General features: G+C 34.3%; 1 protein-coding gene across 4 annotated transcripts in view; it reads right to left on the bottom strand.

The window, feature by feature from the left end:
- Positions 1–23,737, bottom strand: part of EHBP1 (EH domain binding protein 1) — a 345,468-nt gene that overhangs the window by 7,013 nt on the left and 314,718 nt on the right. For all 4 annotated transcript variants that reach the window (XM_087436678.1, XM_087436679.1, XM_014791477.2 and 1 more), the window contains 2 exons: positions 2,079–2,178; positions 879–952 (listed from right to left, as the gene is read on the bottom strand). In XM_087436678.1, the coding sequence (XP_087292804.1) occupies positions 879–952; positions 2,079–2,178 (174 nt within the window). The remainder of the gene's footprint in view (positions 1–878; positions 953–2,078; positions 2,179–23,737) is intronic.

The raw sequence follows: 23,737 nt of genomic DNA on the forward strand, positions 1-23,737 counted from the left end.
GGCTTTCCCTTACAAACTTAAATTTCCAGTTTCTAAACTAATTAGAATTGACTTATGGATCAAGTACCTTATCAGGTGAAGAAGGAAATTACCATGGACAGTCAATGGGTCAAGAGGTCAATACAGAATAGGAAAATCAATTTGCATTGATTAGACAAAAGGTCCATTTTACAGAGCCCAAAGCATTAGCTTTTAAGCAGACATCTTTGAGCTATAAGACATTTTCAACTAAGAAGTATAAGGAGAACAGCATTCTCAAACACCTAAGAATTTAAAAAAAATAATCATAAATAGTAAATACCATAGTTAGGCTAGCTGATGTTTACCGATATTATGAACTATGCTTAGGATTACTATATATTTCATTTAAACGCTTTATGAAAAGTGTCTAAGTGTTTCATTTATCTCTTATTCCAATCTTTGCCTGAATAGTCACTTAATAGGAGTTGGAATCTTAAGAACTATAGTAGACTGGACAGGTGACATCAATTAAATATTAAGGTAAAAATTTAGAGTCTGATTGTGAAAAATCAAAATGATAAATGTTTCCCAAACCTCCCCAGTGGAAACAACTTTAAATTGCACATAGTAAAATGTAATTAAATCATTTAACTCCATATATTTTCCATTTCACGGACATTTAAGCTTACTGACAAATATTAAGACAATTTTGTGTTTAATAGCAAGCATAATGATTATCTATCTGAATTAAGGTCCTCAGGTTTTACATGACTATTGCTTTCTGTCTCCAAGGCATTTATTTGTAATTCTTGTGGGTCCCTAGTCAGGCCACACCTAGTGAGACCAGAAGTGTATTACACGCTAAATCTCTGACAATTGACAGCTCACATACCTCACTCCACCATAGCGTTTCTTACCTTCAATGGCTAGCATTGCCCGCAATTCCCGATTCAGCAGCTCATACCGGCGTTCTAAATCATGTTCTTTTTCCCTAGGCAAGTTGCAAAAGTTCATCAACATGCTAATTACTAAATCATTAAACACTTAAAAGAACCTTTAGGTTACATTGATTTTAGGACTCATAACTGACTTTTCTCTTTAACTTTAAGCTACTTCAAACAAATGATACACAAACCTAAAACCTTCCTCAGGTTGAACATTTACTAGTGCTATTATTTTTCTCCTTCAATTTTGAATTGCACAGAAGTATATTTTAATCTGTGGATAAGTAATCTCATTCTTCAATGTATCCTGTATTAAGTGCCAGGTATAAGGCTATTTTGTAAAATATTTTTCATAGTTCACAGTAAACACTCTTTTGTCTAGAACTCCATGTGAAAAGAATACAAAAAACATGCAAGTACTACCAGCGTAAATTTAATATAGAGACAATTAAAAATACAGAATTAGTTAAGTTTTGTGCTTCTTCATAACTCTTTTTATCAAGTTCAGGTACGGCAGAAATGACAAAAATAGAGTTTTTCACTAAAATAAAACATGTAAGCCTGCTCCTTCCCACACTAGGTGGCATAATATAAGAACAAAAAGGAACAAGCATTAAGTCCTATAGTGAGCTAAATGCCAAAGACTAGGAATGCTTACATTTGATCTAGTCTCCACTTTATAGTAATTCTTGCAATCATAAAAAGGTCACTTCTGTGCAAGTCATTAATCTTTTATCCCAAAATTTAGGGTAACATCATCTGTAGAATACAAAAATACTTTTGTCCTTATTAAGAGTTATTTTAATTTTTAACTTAAAATTTGATGTTAAATAAACTTTGATTTTATTTCTTTTCCCCTCTAACACTTAATATAATCCAAACCTCCTTTTTGTACACAAGTGCTTTATTTCTTAAACACAAAAATTATTTATATTCCTTGGCTTTCTGTATAATAAATACATTTTTAAAAAATATTATCACTCTTTTAAAATTCTTACTGTTCAGATGAAAATTGTTTATATACTATTTTTATCTTTATATAAAATATACTATAATCTCAAGGGAAGAAGAAAAAATAAGCCTAATAAATATGAAATCCCAAAGAAGGCAATGATAAAAAGCTTAAGATTCATCAATGTCATAGGAAAAACAAGTATAGTCACGAGTACTTACAGGAGAGAGAGCTGGTTCATTCTCCTTATTAAGGCATTTTTCTTATTAACTAACATAAACCATTCCTGCATCATAGCTTCTTCTTCTTCTGTGTTCCTTCCTATAATTCATGGAGAGTTATTTCTTATTATATGACATTTTACAAGCCAAATAATAGTTTAGCACATGTTCTTTTATTTTAACATGAAACATATTTTAGCTACCCCAATAGTACAAATCAAACTATTTATAATAACATAAGATTAAAGTCCAAGGCATGAAAAAAGAAGCCAATATTTAAAAATTCATAAGCCAATCTTCCAAAGCTGGTACTATTCACTGTATATATTTCAGTTCCCCTGAACATTTCTACAGATCATACTAACACTAAGTACAGTAAAAAAAAGTGTTCCAACTTTTAAATCCTCCTCAGAGGCTGACTTGTTATTATGTTTCAATGAGGAACTCATGGTGCTGACAGACATATGGTCATGATTAAAAAAAAACATTATGAGAATTAGAAGACTAGCAGGAAGATCAGAAAAGTCCAGAGATTTTGTGAAAGCTTCCACTTGTAACGACTGGTTTTTTTCTTATTTCCTCCCCCAAAGTAAACTAAAGATATATACGTGCATATACCATTCTGGAACTCATCATCCCTAATAGGGTAAACACTTGGAAATTATTTTAAATACATGATAAATGACTTACAAAAAATACCTATAGCTATCTGAAAAAACACATTATAATGAACATAGTAATGTTCAGTAAATCAGAAAACATATGAGCAGAGAGTGATCTAAAATTTTAGATTATAAATTTACTGATTGCACATTTAAAATTCACTTTCTCTAATATCCCTTTCATCATCTATACTACCCCCCCTCACAGGACAGTATATCAAGGATTATAATATATAACTGGTATTGTTCATACAGAATTAGACCACAATCATGCTCAAGAAAAATTTTAATTCTTCACCTTCTTCCTTTCTCTCCCTTCAAACTGTACCTAGTCAAACTTACAATTCTTTGACTTTTTTTCTAGATTTCACCTATGATTGGTTTATTGTTTTGCAAGGCCATTATTTAATACTTCAGTCCAATTTCTGTATAAATTCATAGGGTTAACTTAAATATCTAATAAAAAATTAACATCCCAGCTAATTTCCTAAGTTTTATTTTCTTTTTAAGTGAGATATTTTCTTTTAACTTTCACATTATCAGTCCATTTAAAAATTCAAACAGTACAGAGGTATAACTGAGTAAAAAGTTAAGCCCTCTTTCACCAATCTAACCCTCCCCAATTCCCCACCCCTCCTCTCTCCACCAGAAGTAAGTACTGTTACAGTTTAGCATATCTCCTTCCAGACCACATAGATAGCTATGTGTATCACACATACGTATGTACCTTATCTATAGACACATACAGGTTTCTTTTTTTTTACATAAGTAAGATCATATATATTGCCCTGTGATTTGCTTTTGTCATGCTGTTCAAAGATCTAACCTCATTCTTTTTAATACTTGCATAAATTATGGATGTACCATCATTTATTTAACTATTTCCACATTAATAAAAATTTGTGGAAATTTTTAAAATGAAAATAGAATATAAAGAGTTGATCCATGTACAAAAGATTGAACATGTACTTCAGAGCATCCCTGTAAAATAGATATCTGTTGTTCATCATTAGGGAGAACAGCGAGGATATGTGCCTTCATTAAATGCTGCTGAAACTTTATGGTATGAAGCAAACTTGGGATAGATTCTTTTTTATGAACAAAAGTCTTTACTGTTTTACAGTATTTTTAATCTCTCTTTTAGGGTAGCTGGTTTTGTATTCACTTTGGACCATGTGATGTCTTGACACTGATCATGTGATACAGGCTACGATAGGCACAAATCCCTGGGTAGCAACAAAAGAAGAAAGAGTAAAAAGAAAAAGCTGAGAAAAAGCTTGCAATTTGGAAAAAGGCCAATTGTACCCTGGTGAAGGCCTTTTTGATCAGTGAAATGACACATGTGTGCAATATTAATAGGCACAGTTTTTATGATATTTTATTCTCCGATTAAAGACTTAATTCTTGTGTTCATAACCTAAGTATCTTCGAAAAACAGAGACATATTAAAACTTTGTTTTGAGTTTAATTTAACCTATAATTGAGGCTTTCAGGCAATACTAGAAGCAACTAGCCTACTCTTAAATTAGCATCATTTTCTTCAATGGAAGACTGCTTGCTTGAGAATAACAATATTGATGTGGTACTGTGTTATTTTCAGTTTAACTCATGTCTATGATTTCCAGGTAAGAATAAAAGATCCCCCTCCCCTAATTGTTAGGAAATGACTAATAATACAGGAGTCTCATGTTTCAAAAGGAAATAAGCCTAATGATAAGAAATATTTAAAGACACATTACACATTGCTACATAGATTATATAAATTAACTGAAAAAACATATTTGAGGTTAAATCAATTCTGTAACACTAACTCCCTATCTGAGATAGTACACAGTGATGGAAATCTATACTTAGCTTAGTAATAAAACAATTAAATTTTCTTCTAATACATCATTACACTATTGTTTTTAGGGATTTAAAATTTTTTAAATTTAAAAAGCTTTTAAAAGCCAGTAAGTTGAACCATTACAAATTAATCCTGACTTTAATAACTGGTTAAAGACCCCTTTAGCTTTATAAGTAACAAAAAATATTAAAGCCTGTGATCACAGTGAGCTTTTCTCATTTCTCCTCTAACCATTTGTTATTTAATCCAATACTAGTAATCCAATTTGTCCATCAGACTTTTAAAGGGCAGAATGCAACTTCCTCAGCTTAGACACTTTTCAAAGTACAATATATTTTTCAAATGAATGCTAGATGTTTCATTTTTCCCAACTGTTCCTAGCTCTAATGCATGAGGAAAAAAAGAACAAGATGAACATTGTTCATACTGATTAAGTAAGAGCTCATTAAAGAGCTGTCAGTGTGGTACTTTGAATATGCATGAAGCATATAATCAGATCTAGTACCGTCACTAGAGGAGAATACGGTAAGTACAAAGGATTGATTTAATTACTTAGAGTGGGCTGTGGTGGTAAAGCAGTCTTGTTAGTGCAAAAAGAAAAAGAGGTTGTATTCTGGCACTGTTAGAAAAAAGGCAGTTTTAGCTTCTGCCACAATACATAATCTCAGAATAAAGCACTTTACATTGTAGCTTAAAATGAAGACTGTCATTATTTTATAAAATGGCCATAAATCATTTTATCTTGTTTAACCTCACCTGGTTAACTACCACTCTTTCAAAATTATCTTTGATTTGTAATTACAACTACATTTTTGTCACCTTAGAGTCAATACTGATACATTTTTAAATCTTAAATTTTTTTCAGTTTTATGAACTGAAAAATTCAAGACATATACTATTGAAAGACCATTTTGAAATAAAAAATGACATAATAATACTGTTCAGTATACAGTTACCAAAATGTGAAAGCATAGCTGAGTTGTCAAACTATATTTTAAAACAATGTGCCTCATGTTTATTATAAATATACTACCAATAAAAAATATCACCTTAACATTTTATAGTACTGACTAATTAATACAATCTCTGGTAATATTTTTTTCTACTTTGTTTCCTTAAAGACTTCTGTTTTTTATTTCGCCTTCAGGAACGTAATGTCTTTTCTGACATCACAATCTCAATGTCAGTGTTTTTTTTAGATCAATTATTGTAGCTAGAATATGATTTGTAAAAATTAAGTAACTATGTAAGTATGACTTCATGTCATTCTTTCTATCACAGTTAACAAAAACCACTTAATAGAAAGCAGCAGAATACACAGCACTACATGTACTATAAATACTTAATATTAATTGACTATAGTGACCACTTTATATTTCACCTCCTCCAAAAAAAAATTTGATTTAAAGTTAATATTTAATTTCATTCAAGAATTCATTCATTAACCCAGGAACTTGTATGTAGTTTTCATTTATTTTTTCAGAAGCAGTGTTTTCAATGTAAATTTTTAAATAAATAAAAGTGATGTCAAAAGCCTAAAATTACGAATCACATTTTTAAAAAGTGTCTACTAATTAACCTTTCCTGATTAATCTTTCACCATAAACTTGTTATCTATTTAGAAAGACATGATTTTTAGATAGTGAATTCTTACATAAATGCAAAATAAGGATCAATACAATTTTAGCTGAGCAGAAGATGAATCCAATGGAAAAGAATGAAAACACAAAGATGTAGGCTGTTGTACATACAAACAAATTCAAGATTTTCCACCATGAAAACATTAAAAAATGCTGAAATCTTGCCATAGCCCCATAGTGGAGATGGCCAACTAGTGATCACATATGGCCCTTAAAGGACACAACATAGCAAAGCCAAACCAAACATAAAAACAAAAAAGTTGCCATTACACACTGTTCTGATGGTATGATTACACAGATATGATGACCTTTGAAACACATAATATATTAGAATAGAGAGACACATGTCCAACTAACTGGTACTGGAGAAACATATTTTAATAACAAAGGAAGCAAAATCTAGTAGATTTATTAAACAGATGAGAAAGATGAATTTACTGCAGTTATGCAGGGTCATGGACACATGAACTTCAAAGCCAACATTATTGCAGAACTCCAGTGCCCCAGTTTTAGAAAATATTTTAAACTTAGGAAATAGAGCTTTATTTATGAAAACAAATTTTACTATATAAGCAAATAGCTGATAAATGTTTCTACTCCAAGAATATCCTAAATCAGTAATCAACATAAATAAAGAATCTCATCATCTTTACTGATGTTTTCAGCAGCAACTGTCTTAAAACTATTTGCTCAGCATGATATATTTGTTATAGTATTAAGAATATATACTTTGGGGGGTCGGCCCGGTGGCGCAAGTGGTTAAGTGCATGCGCTCCACTGCAGCGGCCCGGGGTTCGCTGGTTCAGATCCCCGGCGTGCACCGACGCACCGCTTGGCAAGCCATGCTGTGGCAGCGTCCCATATAAAGTGGAGGAAGATGGGCACGGATGTTAGCCCAGGGCCAGTCTTCCTCAGCAAAAAAAAAAAAAAAAAAAAAAAAAAGAATATACACTTTGGGGGCCAACCTGGTGGCAGTTAAGTTTGTGTGTTCCCCTTTGGTGGCCCGGAGTTTGCAGGTTCGGATTCCGGTCATGGACCTACACACCACTCATCAAGCCATGCTGTGGAGGTGTTCCACATACAAAATAGAGGAAGATTGGCATGGATGTTAGCTCAGGGACAATCTTACTCACCAAAAAAAAAAAAAAAAAAAAAAAAGAATATACCCTTTGGGGGAAATCTTGTCTCTTTTTGTTGAAGTAAAATAAAAACTAACACACTCTCTCAAAATAAACACACCTTTTATTTACCCATTTGGTAAAACAGACTGTGGGGAGAGATTCAGGGCAACCTCTCTCTAGAGATAACTTTTGACAGACTTCTATACATGTGTTTCTTTTTTTTTTTTTTAATTTTTAATTTTTTGTTTATTGCAGTAACATTGGTTTATGACATTGTAAAAATTTCAGGTGTACATCATTGTACTTCTATTTCTGCATAGATTACATCATGTTCACCACCAAAATACTAATTACAACCCATCACCACACACACGTACCGAATTATCCCTTTCACCCTCCTCCCTCCCCCCTTCCCCTCTGGTAACCACCAATCCAATCTCTGTCCCTATGTGTTTGTTTATTGTTGTTATTATCTACTACTTAATGAAGGAAATCATACGGTATTTGACCTTCTCCCTCTGACTTATTTCACTTTGCATTATACCCTCAATGTCCATCCATGTTGTCACAAATGGCTGGATTTCATCGTTTCTTATGGCTGAGTAGTATTCCATTGCGTATATATACCACAGCTTCTTTATCCATTTGTCCCTTATACATGTGTTTCTTACAGCAGGAAGTATAGACAATTTAACCAAAGTTCTTCCTCTGTAATCTTATACATACAAAGAAGCTACTTCTAAAGGTCGGAAATTAACAGCAGTCTTCTTGTACCAACTCCTTAATAGAGTTTTATGCCAAATTTTTTATGACAAAGGTTATGCTAGATTTCTCAAAAGGTAAACTAAACACAAACTTAAGATAGCAAAAACATAAAAGTAAATTACAAACCATGGAATTAGTCATCATGGAAAAAATTATAACTGATAAAATTCTTCTATTTACTTACAGTTTAGTGTTTTTAAAAAATTACATATTGGGGGCCAGCCCGGTGGTGCAAGTGCTTGAGTGCGCCCACTCTGCTGCAGCGGCCCGGGGTTCCCCAGTTTGGATCCCGGGTGCACACCAACGCACCACTTGTCAAGCCAGGCTGTGGTGGCATCCCGTATAAAGTGGAGGAAAATGGGCATGGATGTTAGCCCAGGGCCAGTCTTCCTCAGCAAAAAGAGGAGGATTAGCAGATGTTAGCTCAGGGCTGATCCTCCTCCTCACACACACACACAAAATTACATATTGGATGGGGTTACACCCACAACTTTTCAGTGCTAAGAGCCTTTAAAGGTATTAATATGACCCACGTTTCAGGTAATGCATGACTATCTTGACTATCTACAAATAGGCACTTGGCTAAAGTTAAAACACTCAGAACAGAACTCTGAAATTGTATTTATTTTTTAAGGTACATTTAACATATTTTTTTAAACGGGATAAAATATAGTGAGCCACTTTTATAGGCATCATTCAACCAAATAGACTACTGTCTACTTAGAGAATCAATTAGGCATCTTCCAATAAGGGGAAAACTTGAATTGTGAGCCACGCTTACAGATGGAGAGCTTCCCCTGCCAGTTCTCCCCTCTCTTGAAGCCCCTTTTGTTTGGACTGCACCTTTTGTTTGGACTGCACCTGGCAGACTCCTCTCTACCTCCTCCCTGTCCTAGAGCCTTCTTACAGTCATGTCATGAAAATGACTTAAAGAGTAGCTCTAGAAGTGACAGAGACATTAATTCTAAAGATGAACATGAAGAGTTGAATAAAATGATTTCTTGAAAAGTGGGAGTGGAGAGAAACAGTATTTCTAGATTAATGCATTTTAAGATATGTAATTTTAAATATATATGTATATATAGCTAAATTAAATTAAATATTACAAGAGATATTTCTAAACTTTTATATATTTAAGTAGGTCAAAATTTCTGGGGGAGATCTTCTCATTGGGAGAATAGGGGTGCATCTTTTCTTTAGGTCATTTGTGCACATAGTTTTTTTATAGGGTAGTCTGGGAACCCAATCCATAATTTAAGTATTTTATGGAAAAGCACCTGACTCATAAATGAACTTTAGAATAAAGACCTCTTGTAAACTAAAGACTACCTTTATGAATGTTTATTTACATTAATTCTGAGAAACTCCTGTGGATAAGACTATAAATTCTGGTAGGGCCAAGCATAATGTATAATTGTATACTGTCTATAGTTTCTGTGGCTGGTTAGATCTGTCGTTTTGAAAATGATGCATATGAGATGAACATTGAATCTGCATCCAAAATGGCTTTTTTCCAGTTTGGTTAAAAAAAAGTAACTGAGCCCCTTGATCTTAGACTAATTAACCTCTCTAAACCTCAGTTTCTCCATTTCTATAAGGATAATCATATTCCTTACGTCATATGGCTGTCAGAGGAATTAAATGAGAAAATTCATGTAAAGTCCTTACACACAGTACCCAAGACTAACATTGCTAACTATGGTGATAATGAACAGGGTGATGGTGGCATGTGCTGAGCCAGGAACTGGAGACACAAAGATGTGTCCCTGCCCTCAAAGGGCACAGAGTCTAGTGTGGAGACAGACACATAATCAGGAATAGCTGTGGCATGGGTAAATTTAAAAACTCCATGGACACAAATTATATTTTAAATCTTTGTTAGTCATAACAGAGTCTATTGTTAATATAGTTAGTTATGTCATAAGCAAGATAGGTGAAAAATGTGGGTGAATCAGTGACAAAACAATGTGGCTGTGCTCAAGGTAATGACAGTCGGGTTATTTGCAGTGGGTTTTAGAGATTTAAGAACAAAGTAGATCATGGAAGACTGCTTAATATCAAAAAATGAAGAAGGGAAATTTTAAGATTGAAAATTATGGACTAATAGAACACATCTAAAAGTTTACTAGTTATCAAAATAAAGTAAAAAAAGAAAATGACAATTTGATGTACAAATTGATATAATTTTAAGAAAGCCCTCAACAAGAAAAACCAAATATTTATAAAGCAAAAAGCTTCATGGAGAAAATAAGTTTTCATCATTTTTACACAGATTTTGATATTAAAAACAGAGCATCTTGAAAATCAGCTTATGAAATTGGCAATGTAGACGAAAGCGCTGATTTACTAAATGCTAGTACTGAGAATGAGATTAGACTCTCTTCAGAGTGTGGAAAATTAAATGTATATAATTTTTAAAATATAGAACAACAAACCAGGTAGATGTCCTCCAAATAGGCTTCTTTCTAATAAAGAGTTTCCCCAAAGATGTATGATGCAGTCGGTCAGCTACTCTTTTAGGTAACCCCTTCTTGTGTTGCTTAAAGTCTTTAAATGTCCTTAAAAAATCATACCCAGTGTGTCCCCAGAGGCTCCAGTTTCCAATAAGGAATGAGTTCAACCCCCCAACCTTCAATGCACTACCAGCACAATAATGTCTTCTTCCATTCTATACCTTCTTTGATCATGTTTGGGTTCAGATAACCAGGTAACATTGGGATATATCCTTCCTTATGTACCTTCTTAGATATCTTTACTCAGTGACGGAGAGCTGAAGAGAATTGTCTCTATCTCCTTCCAGCCTGTGGCCACATTCATTCTCAAAACAGAAGCCTAATGAAAGCAGGACACTGTAGAACCATCTCCAGCAACCTTCTAACCTGCACAGGGCTTCAACAATTACACAACACTTTGAATCAAATGCAATGAATGTTGTTTTTTAAGACCAGGCCAGGTGACTAGTATGAGTTTCAGCGCTATACTACCTCATCCAATGCCCCTCATCCTTCTCAGTGGGGCTATTCTCTTCACCAGGGTACACAAGAGACATTCATGATGGACTTGTGTCCACAGTGCTGTTTCCTGAATCCTTGGGAACAACAGTGTCTCAAAGAGGCTACTCTATGCCATATATCTCCCTCATTGGATCACTGACAAAACTTTCTCATAGGCTGGGAATAATAATGATAATGATGATGATGATAATAGCATCAAATATTTAATGATGTTATATAACTTACCTAAAGTAATAGAGCTAGTTAGTGGTGGAACTAGGTCTCAAATCCAGGCAGTCTGTCTTGTGAACTACACTCTTAGCCACCCTACTTGACACTCATAGGTAACCAGTCTTACCAGAACAGACCCTTTATTTAGAATTCAGGCTAATCTTGACAAAGCCTTCAGAGTGGTTCTGATAAGCAAAACAGAAAAAAAACAAAACCAAAACCAAAAAGCAAACCTTCAAACTTCTGATAAACGAACAAAAAAATCATTCTGTTCACTTAGTTCATCCATTAGTAGAGGGGATTTTTGTTTACTCTTCCCATGTAGGCCACTGGGACTTAACAATGATCTCAGAGTAGTACATCAAGGGATGTCAAGGGGAGTCAGCCTTTCTTCTTATGCAGATATGTCTATTTGATCCTTAATTATAGGTTGGTGTACAATGTCTTCCAGACACAGGGGATTCCAGGGATAGACCTGTCCACTTCTTGGGCAACTACAAGCTACTCTGATTCCATCTGAGTGTCTGAGGCATCCTTCAATGAAAATAGCCAAACCAGAATACTCTGCCTAGCACTGGATTATCAGGTTGCATTCAAGTTCCAGCTCTGCTCTTTAAGAGCTATGGGAACTTGGGTAAGTTACTTAATTTCCCTACGCCTCAGTTTCCTCATTTGTGAAATGGAGATAATAGGACTACTTCATAGGGGTTTGTGAAGATTGAGTGAGTTAATATATGTAAAGCACTTAGAATAGTGACTGGCCTATAATAAATGCTATGTAAGTAATAAAATGGTGGTTTCTATTGCTATATTCTCTCTCTCTCTATATATATACACACACACACACACACACACACACCCCTACAAACATATACAATACACACACACACACACACACACACACACACAGTAAGGAGGTACACTCTTTATTCAAGCTTCAGGATCCTCCCTGACTGTCTGATTCCTAGGATTATTGATGGAGCAAGGCATGGTGATTCCTCCTGGCGGAATCTCACAGTTTTCTTGACTGCCTATGCAAGCACCAGAAAAGCCTACCCACAGACATAAACATGTTGAGCAACTTGGTACAAGTCTTAAGATGTTAGCTCCATTGAGCAAGACATTTCTAACGTCTTTATATATCTATATTACTAGACCAATCAAACAAAATGCATCCCACCATCATTTTAACTTTTTTATTCCCCTCAAGTATGGAAGCCCATCAACTACTCATTTCCCATTTTTCTTTTCTTAAAGGAGCTACTCAAATGCAAACCCCCCATGAGACACTCCTCTTCCCAAAGTTATACATGTTCTGTTAAGTCTGTTCCAAAGGTTCTCTTGCTACCAGCAGTTCCTTCAGTCAAAACTTCAGAGAAAATAGGGGCCAGTCTGGTGGCATAGTGGTTAAGTTCGCTCACTCTGCTTTGGCAGCCCAGGGTTCTCAGGTTCAAATTTCAGGTGTGGACCTATGCATTGCTCATCAAGCCATGCTTTGGTGGTATCCCATATACAAAATAGAGGAAGACTGGTATAGATGTTAGCTTAGGACCAATCTTCCTCACACCCCACCCCCCCCCAAAAAAATCAGAGAAAATAAAAATCTAACATATGACTCCCAAAATATCTAGAATTCCTAAAGATAAAGTTATTTTCAGATTTCTCCTCAACTTAATCCCTAGGATATATTCTTTTTTCTTTTCTTTTTTTAATAATTTTTATTTATTTATTTATGTTTCCCCAAAGCCCCAGTAGATAGTTGTATGTCATAGTTGCACAGCCTTCTAGTTGCTGTATGTGGGACACGACCTCAGCATGGCGGGAGAAGCGGTGCGTCGGTGTGCACCCGGGATCCGAACCCGGGCCGCCAGCAGCGGAGCGCACGCACTTAACCACTAAGCCACAGGGCCGGCCCAATCCCTAGGATATATTTAATTCCTCCTTTTATCATGATATAAATTTTTAGATACCCCTTAGACTGAAGAACGTCATGCTACCCCAATAGTTCCTCTCAGATTCTGGCATAAATCCAATGGGCCAACCTCCAGCAGTTAGTTATATGTCCTTCTGTTGTCTTGTATATCCTCTCCCTTCTCTCCAAAGCTATATAGCTCACTTAGAAGGGGTCAGAGCAATCACTTCTAAAACATTTAACCTACATTCCCACCCAAAGTCATGGTTAAGTCTAGGTCTGTTTAGTCCTCATAATGTTCCTGTTAATATTATATACTTCAGAATTTAGCGAAATAGCTCCATAGTCTACGCTAACAATTTTGCAATGCTCAGTATAATTTTATTTAACTTTTTACTTGGATTCAAAATAAGCACTGGAGTCAAAAGAAATGGTATTAAGTTGTAAATTTTGGCTCCCTCTAATTTTATTCTCATGAGAAATTAAAATATTTATAACTACTTTAAAGATTTTATTTATTTATTTTTTCCCCCCAAATCCCCAGTAGATAGTTGTATGTCATAGCTGCACATTCTTCTAGTTGCTGTATGTGGGACACGGCCTCAGCGTGGCCGGAGAAGCGGTGTGTCAGTGCGCGCCCGGGATCCGAACCCGGGCCGCCAGCAGCAGAGCGCACGCACTTAACCACTAAGCCACGGGGCCGGCCCTATAACTACTTTAATAATTTATTTCTGTGGCAAGTTATTTATACCTGAAATACAAGACTATTTTTCTATTTTGAAAGCACCGAAATTCACAATAAACTTATTTTTTAAATAAAAAAAATTATATAAGCTTAAGTATCTTCCTTGATTTACATTTTTAACTTTCCTTACAGAGCTAGATCCTTCGAAAGTACAACAAATACAACTATGAAATTCCATCAAATTCCAGCTCAGAAGTGTCTAGTGAGAAATAATATGCTAGTAGGGAAGAAATGTTGGTGATTTACACAATTCCTAGCTTTGGCCACCAAGTGGTGCTGTTAATTCAGAGTGAACTGGCACTAGGGGAGTGGGGTTGGGTGACTTTGGGGAGGGTAAAGTATATAACCAGTCAGTAAAAGCAGAGGACACTCACAAGTCAGATAAGTCATAACTCTGTGTACTGTGAATTTACATATCATCTCTCACTCAATGTGACCAGTATAAGAACAGAGGAGAAAATTAATTCATATACTCTTATTTTGATGGCAAAGTTCACTATACTCCCTCAGGAAAATAACTGTTTATACATACATATTTGAATGAAACTTTATCCTTTCAGGCTACACAACTATAAAAATAATCACACAATGTTGATTAATCTTCCTCTCTCCACAACATTCATCCAGATCTCCCCATTAAAAACAGAAAACCTTTACAGAAAAAACTATTCAGCAATAAACATTAAAAATTAATCACTAATATTAAGCATTTAAAAATATCTAATTTAATTTAAAAAAATAGATATCAGCTCAACGATTTTTCCTTAACTTATATTGTAAACTTTTCCTGAGGAAATATCTCCTCTAAGTGGATGAATGGGTTTCACATTCCAGCTTAGAAGTGATGTGGGAACAGGGAACAGATGCAATGACTACATATGTTTAATTTTCTTATGCAATGCACCTAGAGGACTATGAAAAATGTTCAAAATATAACTAGTAGCTAAAAGACATAATAATTTACCATCTACTAGAAGAAGAACTGACAATGTCTCTACTATAGAATGAATAATAATTTGAAAGCAGAACTGTGTAAGCCTGTACAACAATAAAAGGAAGGTTCATGGCTCTTCAATTGGACAGTTCTATCCTACAGATGAAGGGAACTAGTAAGGATTACGATATATCCAGTTGTCTCTGTACATTAACATCTGTATTTTTTTTGGGGGGGGGAAGATCAGCCCTGAGCTAACATCCATGCCAATCCTCCTCTTTTTGCCAAGGAAGACTGGCCCTGAGCTAACATCCGTGCCCATCTTCCTCCACTTTATGTGGGACGCCGCCACAGCATGGCCTGACAAGCGGTGCATCAGTGCGCGCCCGGGATCCGAACCTGGGCTGCCAGCAGCGGAGCGCGAGCACTTAACCACTACGCCACGGGGCTGGCCCCTTAACATCTGTATTTTTTAAGAAAAATATCTCCATTTGGGAAAACTGGGAGAAAGGTGTTGGAGGAGAGCTTGCATCCTTCCATAAACTACCTTGATTTTGACTCTGGACTGAAGAGGCAATTAATACATGCTTAGCCATTTCTGATGTCACTCTTTGTCAAATCTAATTATGAAATCTTGGTTAAGCTTCTTATGATAGTGTCAGGATGAAACAGAAGAGGAGAAAGTGCATTTGCAAAGCTGGTTCCTACATGGATGTCCTAAAATAAATTTCTCAAAATATAATGCTTAAATTGTTTATTTCTTTATGTGCCTCACAAACTCATACAATTAGTATGTCAACTCAATGAAACTTACAAAGATTGAGGGATTAGCAAAATTCCTAAGGCTTTCTCCTAGTTATGTATTTAGTTGCGAAAATGGTCACATAAACATTTATCAGTTACTTTTTATAGAGAAGCCAAAGGTTAAAAAAGAAAAAAAACCAACAACTTTCCAGTCTTACACCAAATTGCCAAAGCAGTTCTTTAGAGAGCATGAGTGGGTTTGTGTGTGTGTGTGTGTCTGTGTGTGTTGAGGGAAGAGAAGAGTTATGATAGAATGGAGGATGAGTGTATTACTTAGAAGCCAAAGAAAATTTTAAGGTAAAAGTAGAAACAATAATAAATAATGAAACTACACTATGACTAATGACAGCAGCTACTTTCATATTGAATGCTAACCCTCTGCCAGGCTCTGTGCTAAGTACTCTTATATAAATTTTACCTATATCTGTATCAGTATATTTTAGACTCTCAATAACCTACTGAAATAGGTTTTATTAGACTTTTTTTTTTTTTAATTAACAGCTGAGGAAATAGAGGCTCAGAGAAGTTAAGTAACTTGTCCAAGACCACTCAGCTTCTAGCTGGCATCTTGCTGATTTTCAAGTCTATGCTCTTAAATCTCTACGCTATGCTACTTCCCTTAGCACTTTTAACACTGTGAGTTTAGCATATGTTAGCCCTTTGTTTCTCAAAATGCAGTCTGTGGATCACCTGTATTAGCACTGCCTAGAATATGAGCCCCACCCCAGATCCACTGAATCAGAATCTTTTAGGCAGGGCCTGGGAATTTATATTTTTTAACAAACTTGTCAGGTGTTTTTTATGCAGATAAAAGTTTGAGAACCACTGTCTTAGCCTTTTCACAAATAAGTCACTGAGATTTTTTTAAGAAAGGGTGATATTCCATGTATAAGATGTTATTTTAGCATTGGCATGACATTACACAAATTTAATTTCACATTCAGAAGAAAAACATGTTGCTGCCAAATCAGTTCAAATGCCTAAATTTTGTTTCGTAGATAGTTGCTGAGAAAAACACATTTTCCTGGAATTTCTACTTTTTTAAGTGTTAAAAAATTTTATTGCAGTCTAGAATAAGGATGTACCTCACTTTAAGCAATAGACATGTTCCAAATTGAAAATTATGGCGATGTGATCATGCCTTAGGTTCAAAAATTATATTTTATATTTCTAATTCAAAATTTCTAGTAGTGAAAAATACTTCCTAAATATACTGGTAGAAATTATATATATTTGTTCTTCTGGGTAAATGAACAAACATGAGTCAGCAGACGAAAAAGTATAGTAAAAAGCTGGGACATACAGTGAGTGCCAAAGAGAGAAGAAACAAACGTTAGAAATGAAAACCTCAGGAGGTTCTCTACATTCTGAATCAGAGAGATTCCTTTCTAGAAACCCTATGATCCAAATCTATTGCATGAACTAGAATGATTCAACAATAGCTGAGTGATACTACTTTTAGATCTAATTTATATATTTTCCTTCTTTAAATAATCCAAATAATGAAATGCAGATAGAAACAAATAATAAAGATGTTTGAATTAGCTGAACAAATTCTGAAAGTAAAGAAATTCTGAAAGTATGACAGTAGTTTTAAGTTCCCTTGTAACTACAGAAAGAAAAAACTATAGAGAGAAAATAATTTAGGAATATTACCAATTTATAAAATTGAAGGTGTAAAAGAGTAAAGAGAAAAAGCACTGTAAGCACTTTAAAACATAAACTCTCCTTTTAAAACAAACTTCACTATTTTTTTTACACTGTATTTCTATTCATTATTGATTATTTTCAATAATCAAAAGCCTATTCTAGGGCCGGCCCTGTGGCTTAGCGGTTAAGTGCGTGCGCTCCGCTACTGGTGGCCCGGGTTCGGATCCCGGGTGCGCACCGACACACCGCTTCTCCGGCCATGCTGAGGCCACGTCCCACATACAGCAACTAGAAGGATGTGCAACGATGACATACAACTATCTACTGGGGCTTTGGGGGAAAAAAAAGGAGGAGGATTGGCAATAGATGTTAGCTCAGAGCTGGTCTTCCTCAGCACAAAGAGGAGGATTAGCACGAATGTTAGCTCAGGGCTGATCTTCCTCACACACACACACAAAAAAGCCTATTCTAGTATAAATATCTGTAATATACAATAATAAATAAAATGTATAAATGTGTAAAGAGAACAATATTAATTTATTATAGATATTTTATTTAATGCTCCATGGTGATACGCAACATTCCTAACACATTAGTTTTTTCATTTTTTGGTATTTTTTTTATTTCAAAGGAGACCTTGACAAATTTAAGTATTAAAGAGATCATATAAATAATAATAGCTGACATTTACTGAATCCTGTATATGCAAATGCTTGATATAAGGTGCCTAATTTAATTCTCACAATTCTCTTAGCTGCCACACCATATCAACTTTGACTCAGTGTGAGAAAATTTGAACTAATTATATTCACTAACCAGGGTTAAGTTTCTACACTCAGTGGATACTGCCTTGGGCATAACAGGGCTCCAAAAATATTTTCTGAATGAATGAAAATCACAAGACATAAAAGAATAAATGAATTTCATCCTTTATGGGAATTATAGTTAGTTTTTTCCTCCAATTTTTATTTTTAAAGCTATGGTGTCCTCATTCTATTAAAGGGGGAACTGAGGCTCACAGCTATGAAGCTGAGCCAGTAAGCAGGAGTGAATACAGCAAACACTAGAATGGGATTCTGGCTATCATTCTCCCAGCCAGGGTCCCAACTCACCGCTGGAAGGGCTGAGCCCATGTTTTCAGATGAAGGTATACTGAGGATTAAGTATGGAAGAAAAGCCTCTCCTGTAATTATGCTAACAGCAATGGAAGACAGATGGGCTTTGGTACGTAATGGACAGGAGCACAAGAGAGAAGGTTCACATGGAGACCTTGGAGAGCTGGGCCTTGGCTCACGGTTCTTCCACCTGGCTATGATTCTGCTAATCAAGGATGTGACAGAATCAATTGTTTGACATGTTCTTTTATGCTTTTTATTTTTCCTAATATTGGATTAGAATGTAATTGCATGAATTTGTATCACTTCTTGCAATTAGAAAACGATTTTATATTACTTTTCATTCTTAGAGTTAGATGACATAAAGTAACTAAAATCACAGACACACAAAACAGACCTATAACACCACATTTACCAGAAGTATGTTAGCATTTTACTTCCAAAAAGGAATGGATTCTATCAACTCTTAGAGTCTATCAAAGGATGTGGCTCATTGCCTCTGGAAATTGTGTTCAACACTCACTTTGTAGAAAATTTTCAGATATAAAATGTTAATTTTTTTTTACTGGCTTCTTTTTTATGACACAGATTCAATGCCCTATGAATTGTCAGTAGAAGTGGGGAACAACAGGCTAAGTCTATACTATTTCAGAACCTTAGAGATCATTTTATTTAATTTATAGCATCAAACTCCCTTACTTATTTTGTTTCTATTCATGAAAAGTTTCTTTGCAGAGACAATATTATAATCTTGTCTGTCCATTTCATATTTTATGTCTATAGTGATCAAATGAAAACATTCTACTTCAATAAGCTAAAAACTTCATTTTCTACTTTACCATGGTATGTCATATAATGTTAGGAAAAAATTTCATTAACGAGAAATCAACAGTTCTTAATTTTTTTTTAGTTTTGTAACTAAAATGAAAAAATAGATATCTTGCTTAGTTTAATGTATATTTTTCAATGACAAGGTCTCTTTTCTCATTGTAATTTGTATGAAAATAGACATATTACGTCGATTAAAAAAGAACCTCTATAAAATGGAGACATTTTATTCCATGAACAGTAATTCTCATCCACACTTGTCAAAAGCATAGAAATATCACACTAAATGATAGAGAATATAGAATAACTAGATAGAAAAAACCTCTGCTATTATGTTTAGAAGATAGTTACTATTTTTTGCCAACTTTATTAACTATGGTTGTCCAAGTTAGTCCCATTGCTATAGGGTTTTTTCCTCCTGCATTTTGTTAGAAGTATATATCTTAGGCATGTGAACAAAATTCAGTATACAAAAATATAATTTTTCAGGCTAAGAGAAAATTTAAAGAATAGTATATAGAAATATTACAAATATATGTTAAATGTGAGAAACATTGCCAAAAATTTTCTCCACACAAAACCTGAAAAGTGTTATTGTATCAAACTTCTTTTCCTTCCTTTCCTGGTTATTTATTAGTTGTACAGAATCAATTTAACTCTAAGTTCAAATATCTTTATATACAAAAATGTACCCAAGTTTTGGTTTTCATTTTCCCCTCTAGATGTGGGTATGGTGAGAGATGAAGTTGACTACTCCTAACCTCTTAGTAAATATACAGTGACTGCTAGAAAGAAGAGATAGAGCTAATGAAAAATATGTTCCTTACAAATATATAATTTAAATCTTACAAAAACATGTTTTTTAAATCAAAGAACATATTTTTACAGTATTTACTCAGGCAATCTTAACTTTATGTTATCTATACTCTAAACTATAAAAACTATACAATCTGCCATTTTCTAAATCATTGAATCAAATGGTCTACACAGACCCTGTTTTAATGTTAATGAATTTATAGACACAAATAGCTAGCAACAAGGCTACAGCGAAAAGCAGAACACTTCAAGCATTTAATACAGCTAAAGGGGCAGATTAGAGATCAATAACAAAATCACCTGGTAAAAAAGGAAAAAGGTGTTGCATTAAAAGGCTTTCTGCTTTACATGTGAAACAATACTGAGAAACCTGTATTTTAGCACTTGTACTCAACAGGCACTCCAAACTATGCAACGATGAGAACAGAAACCCATCCTTTCTAATAATCTTGTGACAAAAGCTAAAAGACATCATCCTATTAACTAGTGATCTCAACTGCTAATGCGGAGTACTTCCTGGTGCCTTTTATGTAGAATGCTGCTATTAAAAAACCACTAAACATTCACTGTGAACAACACAGAATCATTCATCTTTTATCAGCATCTCTTGTTAGAAGAGTATGAGTGGGGCTGAAGGTGTCATTGATATTATGGAGTGCAAGTTAATAAGAAATTTTTCTCATATTTTCCTCATCTCACTAATTTACTTTTGTACAAATTTCCTCCTGTTAAAAAGTTCATACCCAACCCCCTGTTGTACTCTTTTAAGTTGAGAATATTCAACGAGTGCGTCCACTGAAAAGCACCAGGTCCTAACACAAAAAGCATTCGAAATTCTCATTTAGTTGTCTTTATTTTGCTAGCGCCATGTGGTCCTTGAAGATGTAGAAAACACGGGAAGCCGAGTAAAGATCAGAGCAAGCTCATTAGCATTCTGACAAAATTGGAGTGGTGGAGATGTATAGTTTGCCTAGTTTGTCGTTTTGAAAGCTACCGGTGGTAAGCTTTCTATTTCATTGTGCTTTTGTCTTTGGGGGGGCGGTTTCAAAGCAGCAGGGTATTTGTTAGCTCTAGGTTTGCACAATGCATTGTGGGAACCTTTCCTGCACATTCAGCCCTATATAGTATCATTCCAGTTTGAGTCAAAAAGTTTTTTTTCACCATTTATAAGAAAGGACATGTGTGTGAATCTTAGTGCATACCCTCAATGCAATTATCACAGCTTTGCCTTTCTCTTTTGCCTGAATCATGAAGTCCAAAGAGAGTCAGAAACAGAACCTAAATGACATAATTTTCAATCTTTTAAAAATGTTGCCACTCATTTCAGAACACAACATTTAAAACATTAATTTATTTTCTGCTCTTTGTCATAAACGACTAAGAAGCAACATGCAGGACTGATTCAGTTAGTTAAAATTCAAAAGCTCAATGCTCCCCATAATAGAACTCAATTCTATTTTTGAAAATAGTATAAAGGAAAAAAAATGGTTTGTGCTTTAGAATTTACGTAAATAAAAAACACCTCTTAGAAGACTTAAATAAGTTATTACCCTAGTCATTTGATTTTCTTCATCATCATCATCTTTTTCTTTTCTTTTTTTTAAACATAAGGCTCACTTTGAAGAGCTAAATGGGCTACATTAATGCTACTATTCAACATGAATGTTTCCAAGTTGCAATGAAATGGATAAAGGTCTTTGGGGATGAATTTATCTGCTAAATCCTTGTGGTTGCCCTCCTATCTTGGATGATGACCCAAAAGAATGTCAACAGCTCATTTTCCCAGAGAGCTGGAAAGAGTCCCTATGCAAGTCATAATCTGCACATTCTCAAAGAACCATTTCAAACATTATATTTCACCAGCAGTTTTAAGTGATTTTCCTCTCATCTCTAGTATCCTAATAGTACTTTGGACACCAGTGCCTCTGAAATCAGGGCTAAACAAAGTTTACACATGAATTCTATATATGGCATATAAATTTTTAGATTTATTTTCAATATACATTTTAGAAACATGGTCATCTTGTTACAATAATATTTTTATGGCATTAAGTGAGATAAATGTCTCAATTACAGATTAGTACTTTTTTCTATCGTGAAAAAAGTGCTTTTTTATTATTAGTTATTATTTTGCTTAGACTCAAACCTTATTTATGAGAAGTGTTTACAGTTTTTCTTAATTTGTAATTATTAAAAGCCCAGGGGAAGCTAAATAGCAGCAGCAAGTGAAATACAGTATAAGATCAATCTGGTAAAAGTAGTTTAACAGTAAGAGAATGGATCATTTCTACAGGAAGCCTCTGACATAGTAACATTTGGTTATATCACATTTTATTTCCTTTGTACAGTAAGAAACCACTAAACTAAGTAGTATTTCATCATGAGGGGGGTAGTTTTTATGTATTAACTATTCATATTATATTAGAGCATGTAATTAAAATGATGCAACTTTTTCTTTATTTCTAATTTAAGCTCTAATTTTCACACCTTAAGGCTGTTCTTAGGCCTTCTCCTACAATTTAAAAGTTCATTCTTTGAAAAAAAAGAAAACACTAAAAAAACTGCTATGTATAATTTTGTGGTTATGGTGAGAACCTATTTATATACTGTTAGAACATGAAACTTGACTAACTTAAAGCTTAATATTTAAGTATATTACAACACTCAGTTGTTCTACTGCTTGCTTTAAAGCTATTAAAAAATGGATGTTACTACAGTAATAATGACTGAATTAGTTCTATACTTTGCAATATGAGTATAGCTGCAAAATTATTTATCTACTTCGCTGCATTCTCCTACCAAAGTTTCTTGAATAAAATCATTTGGACTAGCTATATCAAATTAGAGAGCAGTCAGGAGTGTCTAAGTCCAGCTTTAAAACAAATATCTTAACAATTACTTAGCCATATGGAAAATAGGGTATGTCTCTCCTGAAACCGTTTAAAAAATATATTTTCTATCTTGAATTTAAACTTCATTAGAAACCATTTCTGATTTGTAATGCCAAGATTGCTGAAATATCACTCTTTTAAACAACAATGAAAAGATATGTAAAAAAGCAGGGCTTTTTAAAGCTGCCAATTAACAATTTTCTAATTTTTAAAGCACAATACATTTGCATTTGTAACATCTTCAAAATCCAAAACACGAGGTTGAGTTAAAGCACTAGGAATAAACAAATGCAGTTGGATAGTTAGACACGGCTACACACACACTAACATAGCTTTTTCTACATTATACTAAATTTGAAGCTTCTTCACAAGTGTTCACATTGTACTTGTGTTTGGGTTCCTATGACTTAAAGGCCAGATGCTTTTCAGAAATGACCAACAATTGTAGTTAGAATAAATTAATGATTGATTTTTTTAAAGCTTTGATGGAATTAAGCATACTTCTTTTCTCAATGTGCCTATGTGAATGTTTGCCTGTTAAACTTTTTTTTTTTTTTTTGACAAGTGAGGCCACCCGGCAGAAAACAACTGATGCAAAACCCAGGAGTAATCCCTCTGTTTAGTTCAACACTATGGTTAGCCTTAACACTGCCTCTATTATCCAATGGATTTAGAGAAACTTTCATTTATTTATTGGCCTCAGTTT

The sequence above is a fragment of the Ceratotherium simum genome, chromosome 11 (genome assembly GCF_057802395.1).
Source record: "Ceratotherium simum simum isolate JZ-2026a chromosome 11, ASM5780239v1, whole genome shotgun sequence".
Lineage (NCBI taxonomy): Eukaryota > Metazoa > Chordata > Mammalia > Perissodactyla > Rhinocerotidae > Ceratotherium > Ceratotherium simum.